Source organism: Neomonachus schauinslandi, chromosome 3 (genome assembly GCF_002201575.2).
Source record: "Neomonachus schauinslandi chromosome 3, ASM220157v2, whole genome shotgun sequence".
Classification (NCBI taxonomy): Eukaryota; Metazoa; Chordata; class Mammalia; order Carnivora; family Phocidae; genus Neomonachus; species Neomonachus schauinslandi.
The window spans coordinates 100818826-100828944 of NC_058405.1; the positions used below are offsets into that span (position 1 = coordinate 100818826).

The 10119-nt window shown below is 42.3% G+C and overlaps 1 protein-coding gene across 2 annotated transcripts in view; it reads right to left on the bottom strand.

Moving 5' to 3' along the window:
• Positions 1–8372, bottom strand: part of MCM6 (minichromosome maintenance complex component 6) — a 32291-nt gene extending 23919 nt beyond the window's left edge. For both annotated transcript variants that reach the window (XM_021695819.1, XM_021695818.1), the window contains exons 1-6: positions 8226–8372; positions 4516–4662; positions 2664–2774; positions 1119–1368; positions 537–702; positions 111–256 (exon numbers count right to left, since the gene is read on the bottom strand). In XM_021695819.1, coding sequence (XP_021551494.1) covers positions 111–256; positions 537–702; positions 1119–1368; positions 2664–2774; positions 4516–4662; positions 8226–8332 — 927 coding nt within the window. In that variant the 5' untranslated portion in view covers positions 8333–8372. The remainder of the gene's footprint in view (positions 1–110; positions 257–536; positions 703–1118; positions 1369–2663; positions 2775–4515; positions 4663–8225) is intronic.
• Between the last annotated feature and the right edge of the window lie 1747 nt (positions 8373–10119).

Genomic DNA, 10119 nt, shown 5'->3' on the forward strand with positions numbered 1-10119 from the left:
CACCCCACCATTAACACTGACTAGATAACTCAGCAGTTTCAGAAGCCTATATTGTTGTGGCAGCCCCAGGGGACGTCTTTCTCAACCTTTTCCATTCTATTAAGACTCACCCTTGGGTTGGTGGGTGCAACACAGCAGGCAAGAAAGACCAGCCTGTATGAAAGATCCCTAACACCAAGAGCCCGGAGTCCTCGAATGCCTTCCGTCTCATATCCATCAACACCACTTACACGGGAATTAGTTTCTGCACGTGCTCCTGAAAGAATGAATGACAGTTTGTTTCACAGCTCAAATATCAAAGGTGCTGAGACTCAAAATTGCTTAAATAAACAAAACCCATAAATCCAAAGATTTCATTTAGGCCTTGAAATTTTTCAGAACTGTACTTTTTGATGCAAAATCAATTTGTCTCTATTCTTATCATATTTCCTTGGTCACCCTGATGGATAGCCAAAAATAAGAAAGATTCAAGAAGCTGAATGTTCTGTAGCTTCAGGTAATGAGAATTTGTTAGATTTGAGCCAAAGATTACTGACCTGGTATGCTAAGCTTAGAGACATCAGGCACAACAATTAGAGTCCCTGTAAAGTCACACTTGTCACCAGCTTGAGCTGACTCCACAGCTTCAGCTCTCAAGATCACCTCTAAACTTCGGGGGATACTCCCTCGAGGAAGCTCAGCTTGAGTCTCTTGAATACGAACCTGTAACAATGGCCAAGAAGGAGAAGAGATTATCTTTCAAATGCCATATAATCTAAATTAATGCCACAAATATCAACATATTCCAAATTCTTACCATTTGCAGACTTTTGACATTTGCCAAAATTCACTGTAAAAATTCTCTACCCTAATACTCCTCGCAATTTGGTAAGCGATAACATCTACTTAAAAACTTCACCTTTAGGGGGCACCTGGGTGGCTCAATTAAGTGTCTGCCTTCAGCTCAGGTCATGATCCCAGGGTCCTGGGATCGAGTCCCACGTCAGGCTCCCTGCTCAGTGGGGATCTGCTCTTCCCTCGCCCTGTCCCTCTGTGTGCGCGCTCGCGCTCTCTCTCAAATAGTGCCTAGAGGTGAATTATTAGCATAAACTGAATCTGAACGCAACAGAAGATAATACCTTTTGAAAATCAACAAATCTTGATTTATTTGTATCCAGCAAGAATCTCCTTCTGTTGGCACAAACTGGATTTCGGCAGATGTTCGGCTGTGTGTATTTGAACTGCTGTTCTACATCCTTGATCACTGTCTGACAGTCCAAGCACAGGAATGTTCCACTCACAAGCTCTGGGTGAACGGGATGAGTCCGTACCACCTGCCCACTGATGCGAGTGAGCAAACCAATTCTGGATGATGTGAGTTCTCGAATTCTGTTTAAAGATAGATGTCTCATTAGTAAATATTCATTTCCAAACTAAGAAATGTTTCTTTTTTTTTTTTTAAAGATCTTATTTATTTATTTGACAAAGAGATAGAGAACACAAGTAGGCAGATCAGCAGGCAGAGGGAGAGGGAGAAGAAGGCCTCCCGCTGAACAGGGAGCCCAATGTGGGGTTCAATCCCAGGACCCTGGGATCATGACCTGAGCCGAAAGACGCTTAACTGACTGAGCCACCCAAGCACCCCGAAATGTTTCCATTTTAATGACAGGGTATTCAAGGATACATTTATGTTACAACAAACAAAAACAAAACAACAAGAGAAGGAATTCTTTGGACTTCTCCAAGAATGATTTAGTCAATGTGCCCATTCCTAAATTAGACAGTGTATATGCATTCACAGCAAAAAACATCAATATGAAAACTAAAGGACACCAAAGAAATAAAATTACAACTGTAAAACAGATGATCCTATTTTATTTTATATGCAAATATTCTCTGCTTACCTATAATTTCTAAATAATCATGTATTAGTTTCACAATAAAATTATCATAGGAAAAAAATGGTATACTCAGAAGTTCAGAAACACTTCCTTTACCTCACAAACCCATTTTATATTAAATAACTTGTTAATTTTACAAGTAATTTCAGTAGTTTAAGTTTTCAAAATATCACTTCAATTTCTTCCAGTAAATTTATTCTTTAAATAACTGCTAACAGGAAAACATGTTTTAAAGTTATGCCATTTAAGCTCTGACAAAAATTTCCAAAGATTCATGATTTTCTGTGACTGTTCTCAGTTTTCATATTTTCTCACTTGACTGATTTTTCCCCAGATGTCCCCTGAAAGGCGTCCTGAAATATGACAATCCCCAAAAATGGCTTGATTTAACTTAATTCCTATTTCATCTCCCTAGAAAAATGTATTTCTCCAAAACCAAACTTTCTAGATAACTAAGCCTAACTCTTTACACATATAAAACTAAACCTACGGGTGCCTGGGTGGCTCAGTCAATTAAGCGTCTGCCTTCGGCTCAGATCATGATTCTAGGGTCCTGGGATCAAGCCCTGTGTTGCTCCCTGCTCAGCAGGGTGTCCGCTTCTTCCTCTCCTTCTGCCCCTCTTCCCTGCTTGTGCTCTCTCTCCTACTTGCTCTCTCTCAAGTAAATAGATAAAATCTTAAAAACAAAAACAAAAAACAACTAAACCTCCTGAGTTTTTTAATCATTAAATGATGCCTATACTGTTTGGTGAATTCCTGTTCTTCCAAAGAAGGGTTTCTTACTTGTGTCTGATAGGTAGGTCTTGGAATGCAACATAAAAATCCTTGGCAAGAGGAATTTCTTTTCGGTCTTTGACGAAGGTTTTCAAGGCCCGACACAGGTAAGGGTAAACTCTGAAAAGCAAACAAACGAACAAAAATCACATGTCCTCTTCAAGAGGCCTACCAAGGCCTTTCATGCTTATAAACAGCTGAGACTAAGCAATTTCATCTGGCTACAACCAAGCCTTAAAATTTAACTATGCAGGACACTTATATTGTCTAGTCTAGGTTTATGAGCCTCTTCCAATCCCTCCTATCCACCATAAATAGATCTAAGACAAAAGAAACACAAAAGATAAAATGCTATACCCAAATATCTACTATCTTTAAATTAGCACTTAGCACTGACACTGTAGGCCACTCCTCTGTCCAAGATGAATCTACCTGAACAATCTTGGTGGTTTACAATCCAGCAAGACAGTCTCCCATTTGATGTCAAGGCCTGGTATATTTTTCTAGGTATAATTTTTGACTGATAAGAAATGGATGAGGGGAGAAATTTGTGTACTGACATGAGAGCAAACTGGCAGAAACATACCACTTGATTGGTTAGACTGAAGTGTCTTGATACAAGTTCCCAGTAGTTGTTACAGCTTGGTTTGTTTAAGCAGTGGGATCTGGAAGTCCTCTGAACAACGAGCTACCTTCAGGAGACAGAACTGCTACATGGCCTGTGCATGAGGTATGGGTATAGGTATTTCTACCACCAGCCTGGATTTTCTATCTCCCTCACTCGTCAATACAACTTTTCCAGCTGTGTATTCTTACAATAAACTCTGCTGCTTATCCCCGAAACTATTCCCGATGATCAGAAACACTGAAACAAGTCATCCATCTCCCAGCCCACCATGTAAAGGAACAGGGTTGTCTCTCCTTACTTCTGGGTCTTCATTTCTCTTTCACAACTGTCCACAATGTTTATTTTAACTTGGTTTTATTTATACAGATTGTCACATTTATTTATTAATGTTTATTTATATTATATGCATTTACATAATGTTATTTATTAATCCAAATGCTGACAAAGATTTGTTTAAAGAGATGTTTCTTATTTTATACAGCAATTAAAAATAAAATGAAAGACTAATTAATGTCTAGTTTCTGCCCAAAAGAAATACCATTCAGCTATTAAAATGTTTTCAAGGGATTTTATAGGATATGGAAAATTACGTTATACTGTTAAGTGAAGGCAGGCGACTATATCTACAGTATGACCTCAATAGTTACATAATACCCAGAAATAAAACAAAATGTGCCAGAAGATCCTTGGGAAACTCCACATTTGCAGACCTGCTAATGATGGGTTATCTATGGATGGTGAGAATATATATGTAATCCCACTATCCACAGATATGTATGTATTCTCTCTACTTTTCTCTACTTTCTACCTTTCCTACAACATACACATTACTTTCATAATCAGAAAAAAATTAAACTTTAAGGACAATGTCATACTTTAAAGACACCCTGATTAAGAAGAGGATCCACACACTTTCTCAAATACCTACTTCTGGGGGCAAGGGAAAGAATCAAATGAATGACACAGCAATAGCACTGAATGCCTGAAAGAAAGTAAGCGATCCTCTGAAAATGGGAAAGCTACATAGAAGGCGTAGGTTTTCAACATTCGCATATGAAAAATATTCGGCTCCACAAAGGCCTAAATTAGTTCAACTAAAATGACCACTGGCTCTATCAAAGGGCCTCTGTGACAGCTGGCTTCTGCCTCACAAACGAACACTTGGCAGTTCAAGAAGATCTGGATTCACAGGCTCCATGCTTATTTAAAGTAAAGAAGATTGATACACCATACCTATAGAACTCTTCTTGAATGGTGGTAGAAAGTTGTTGGTTAAATTGCTCCAGGTCCACAAAACTCACAATCAACGTGTTTCTCTCGGGACGAATGAGCTCCTCTGCTAACTGTAAGTACTTAATTTCTCCATCACTGTTCTGGAACCTGCAGGTACATGCAAGTCAGATTAAACTTAAGAATTAGGTAGTAAAAAGAAGAATCTAGATGCCTGATAACTCAGTGTATTGGTTAAAATTCATCAGCTGTAGGGTCAGACAGGCTCACTTTACTAATTGTGTAACTTAGGGCAAGTTAGTTATCCCCCTTTTTTGAGAAAAAATAAATAAATTAGGACATTGCTTTATCTCAGAAGATTACTGTGGAGTTTAAATGAGAATGCCTGTAAAATGCTTTGCACAGAGCCTAGAACACAGAAAAACTAGGCCTTCCAATTTTAATCTGCATTTCTTAATTTAGTATTTTCTAATGAAAAATGCCCACTAGGGTGCCTGGGTGGCTCAGTAGTTAAGCATCTGCCTTCGGCTCAGGTCATGATCCCAGGGTCCTGGGATCGAGCCCCACATCGGGCTCCCTGCTCAGCAGGAAGCCTGCTTCTCCCTCTCCCACTCCCCCTGCTTGTGTTCCTGCTCTCGCTCTCTCTCTCTGTCAAATAAATAAATAAATAAATAATCTTAAAAAAAAATGCCAACTATTCTTTTATTATTGTTATGTATAATTAAGATTGGAAAATATTAAACCAAGAAATGCAGGTTGAAATCCAAAGATTCAGTTACTATAGGGAAAACTAACGGACTGGTTGTTAATTTAAAAACGTGAAAATACAGAGATGAGGTGCTTCACTGTCCAAGTCCTCAGGAAAACAGAAACATCTATACATACAATATAAAGGATTATCACAAATATTTTTGCTTTTTGTTCTTTTTACATAGAATGCAGATTCATTTTGAGGCAAAAATCAATTCCTTCTTCAAATACAGCATGCTCTGTTAAGATATATACTGGACATCTACCTGCAAAGCATTATGCCAGAGATACTTGAAGCTAAAATGACAAGTGTTGTTCCTGCCCTAGGAACACAGGAGACACTCTTATTAAAGAGAGGTAACAAGAGAATCTAAACATCCATGACAAATGAGTAAAGAAAATGTATACAACACGTACAAAGGAATACTACTCAGCCTTAAAAAGGAAAGTCTGCTATATGTGTCAACAAAGATGAACTCTGAGGACATTACATTAAATGAAATAAGCCGATCACAGCAAGACAAATATTGCATGATCCTGCCTATATGAGATACCTAAAATAGTCAAATTAATACAGTCAAAGTGGAATGAGGGCAGCTGGCTGGCTTAGCTGGTAGAGCATGCGACTCTTGATCTCAGGGTTAGGAGTTCAAGCCCCAGGTTGGGTGCTGAGCTTACATTAAATAGACAGCAGAATGGTGGTTGCCAGAGGCTAGAGTAAGGTGGGAAATGTGGAGGTACTAATCAATAGGCATAAGGTTTCAGCCAAGTGAGACTGAATAAGCTTTAAGAGAGCTACTGTGTAACACTGTACTTATAGTCAATGATACTATATCGTACAGCTAAAAATTTGTTAAGAAGTTAGTCTCATGTTGTGTTCTTTCCACAATAAAATCAAGGAAAAGGGGTGCCTGGGTGGCTCAGTCATTAAGTGTCTGCCTTCGGCTCAGGTCATGATCCCCGGGTCCTGGGACTGAACCCCCATTGGGCTTCCTGCTCAGTGGGAAGCCTGCTTCTCTCTCTCCCACTCCCCCTGCTTGTGTTCCCTCTCTCGCTGTGTCTTTCTGTCAAATAAATAAAATCTTTAAAGTAAATAAATAAATAAAATCAAGGGGGAAAAAAAAGTACAAGAAATGTGCTGGGGGACTATAAACTAATTCTGCCCAACAAGAACATGTAGAAAGGCTTCAAGAATTCAAAAGGTTCAGAATTTGAAAGAAAACAAAAACACCAAAAAACCCCCAGTGGTGGTGAAACTGACTGCAGATGTTGGCAAATAAGTGGCAATGTCAGCAAAGGTATAGGAATAGGCTGGTTGTGAAAGATGAAACTGGGAAGAGCTGTGAAGAATTTGGGACTTTATTACATAAACAAGGGCAAATCAAAGCTGGAATTTTGAGATGTGATTATCTGTCATATCTATCATCATCCCCAGCACCTAGCTGTATGGTAAACTGCAAGGTAACGAAGGCAATTATATCCCTTGTTAAAATTAAACATTCATTGAGGACTTTTGCAATATGGTGTGGTGGCCAGGTGGGGTTAAGGGTGGGATTTACATTCAAGATGAAGTGGCTGACAGGTAGATATGATACTCTACAGAGATAATGGAAAATGGCACCTTAGGGGCATAAAGGAAGAAAGGATTGGTGCTGCCTGAAAGGTTTATAGGGTTTCACAAAGGAGTTGTAAGTCTTTAACTGGCTTTGAAAGATGAGAGCTGTTAGGCAGAGGTAGAGAATGTAAATTAAATTATTGTTTTAAATATATCAGAATTTCATAAGACAGCAGAATTATTCACAGTAGTAAAAGTGTGGAAACAACCCAAAAGTCAGTGGATGAATGGACAAAAAGTGGTACACGCATAGTTAAATACTATTCAGCCTTAAAAAGAAATTGACACATGCTGTATACACGGATGAACCTTTAAGACATTATGGTGGAATAAGCTGGTCACAAAAGGACACACACTCCAAGTATAGGAGGAGGTAACTATATAATGACATTCATAGTAAGGAGAAGGGTGGTTGCCAGGTGCTGGGGCGGGGTGGGGGATTGGGGTTACTGTTTAGTGGTTGCACAGTGTCAGTTTGAGAACACCAAAAAGAGTTCTGGAGATGGATGATGGTGATAGTTGCTTAATAAGGTGCATGTATGTACTTCATGCCACTCAACTCTCCACTTAAAAAAGTTAAATGCCAAGTTCTGTTATGTATATTTTACAATAAACAAAAAAAGAATTTCATAAGACACTCCAAAGTCTATACTCTTAGGGAAAGAAGTGATACATCTGCACTAAGAAAAGTAACTGGCGGCAGTGGCGGAAAGCCAGGCAGGGAGGTTATGAGAGGACAGGAGCTTGGAAGGCAACTGACCAAAAAAAAAAAAGTCCGTGCATGGGGAGGGGGCGGTGGAAGGAAAGGGAGGGATGGATGGAGGGAGTGTGCTCACTTTCAAGCAGGTCGGGGACTCTCCTCCCCCCGCCCCCCAGCACCTGTCTACGCGCAGGGTTCACTCTAGTACTTTTATCTCCAAAGGCTCCAGGGGTTGCCCGGGCCCTCGGCGCCCCCAACACCAAGGGGCCTGGCTGTCCGGTCCAGTCAGGACTGTGCAGGGATCCCCACTCGATCGTGCCACTTATCCTCCCCGAGCCTCAGTTTCCGTACAGGTACCCAGGGCCGACGGGACCACCAGCCTTACAGGCGGTGAAGACTGAATGATGGGACCAAAGCGCTGCCCACAGAGTCTGAGGAAGGGCTCACGGTGAATTTTAGTGCCCCGCGGCAGCCCGGCTAAGCCCCAAGTGGGGCGTGGGACACTCTGCAAGGCGCGTGACCCCTCCATTCCCCAATACACGGCGGCTCCACGGCCCCGGGAGCCGCGAATCGGCGGGCCCCGGGAGCCGGAAGCGGGGAGGGGCAGCTCGGGGAAGTTCCGCGAGGAAGGGGTGCCCGCCGACTTACTCCTCCAAGAAATCCAGGAACAGTTTCTGACACTTCTCTGCCACCTCGTCGCGCACTTCCAAGTGCTGGCTGCCGGCGCCCGGCTCCGCTGCGGCCGCGAGGTCCATGGCTGCCTGGAGCAGAGGGGTCGCAGCCGACACGCTCCGCAGCCACGAGTCGCTTCACTACCGACGCTACAGCTTTGCGCGCGCCGCCGCCGCCACTGCTCGCCCCCTCGCCCCGCCGGGATGGCCGGAGCCAATCGCGGCGCAAGAGCTCGCGGATTTCGCGCCAAACCTGCCCAATGAGCGCGGCTTCTCCCTCAGCCCCGCCCACGGAGCCGGGATTTCGCGCCAAATGCTAAGACCTGGAGGAAGCCCGCGGGTTCTGCCTTTGCGCTTGCGTAGTGTGGCCGTGTCACCGGCAGTTTGGTTTCTGAACAGGTTGAAAGGTTGGATCTCGGTTCGGGTGGTTTTTCAAATGTTCTTCAAATCATTTCACTGATATTAACTGAGCAGTAGACATAAAGCTCTATGGAAAAGATAAATGAGTAAGATTCAGACCTGCTTGAGCCGTGTAATTGGAGGAAATAAACTAAATCACCGGGTAAAGCTGTACAAGAGCCCAAAGAGATGTATAAATAGTACCAGGGAGGGGCGTTGGCAGAGTTATTGTAGTTGGTGCTGACTGGGGAAAATCAGCGAAATGTTTGACATTGTTGATTAACTCCTCTCCTAAACTCAACTGTTGGTTTGCGTCCTCTTGATTTTCTTTACTCTCTTTTTGGCAATCTTTACCCAACTTCGTTCCACTTGCCTTTTCTCCTATTTGGTCATTTTTGGTTAACTTTTGTAGATGCCTCTTCTTCAGTGAGCCCCTTAAGTGGTCTGGTCCCAGGGCCCTTCTTTCTCCTAAAGAAGCTCTGTTGGGCGACCCTCTTCATTCCTGTTGTTTCAGGATCGTTGAGTAAGCCTGGTCCAAGAAGGAATTCTTGAGGGGTTTTACAGTGCAACTTAGCAAGTTTACTTAAATAGCACGGGGCTAGGACCCGTCAGCAGAAAGAGCTGCACCTTTGCTGTGTGAAACTGGTGGCTATATACTTAGTGTTCAAGGGGGAGGGGACGTGCAGGAAGTATTAGATCATAAATATTTTCTTGGAATTTCTACTCATAAAACTACTTTCACAAGAGTTCTCTGGTGCTTATTCAGCTTGATATTATTGGTGAGATGTACATGCAGTCATGAGACTCTTTAAGAATGTAGCAGCCAGCACTTATTTGATCCCTATCAGAATTAGGCAGGCAATAGGTCAGCCTTCTGCGCTAAAGATGAACATTTTTCTTTTTTTTTAAAGATTTTTTATTTATTTATTTGACAGAGAGAGTGAGAGAGCACAAGCAGGGGGGAGCAGGAGAGGGAGAGGGAGAAGCAGGCTCCCCACTGAGCAGGGAGCCCGATGCGGGACTCGATCCCAGGACCCTGGGATCATGACCTGAGCCGAAGGCAGACGCCCAACCATCTGAGCCACCCAGGGGCCCCAAGATGAACATTTTTCTGCTTCTATCTCTCAATCACCATCGCTTCTGGGTGCCGATGACTTCCACCTTGTGTATCACCAACCAGTACTCTTTCTTGGGCTTCCAAGAGATTAAGAGAAGCCTGGACCACTTCCATTTCTTGAGGTTTCCACACATGAAAATATTTTTTTCTTAATGCCAAACAGGGTGACAAAAGTTACTGTAATTCCTTTAACACCACCATGCGTGTACAAATACACTCTTCACAAAATACAAGGTTTAACAAAAATGCTCACTGCTGATGTACTATCTGAGACTGTATGTCTTACCTCATTTGAAGGGGATGGGAACACTCGTGGCCCTGTATCCCTCAGCTCTTCACAACGTCCAGATTCTGG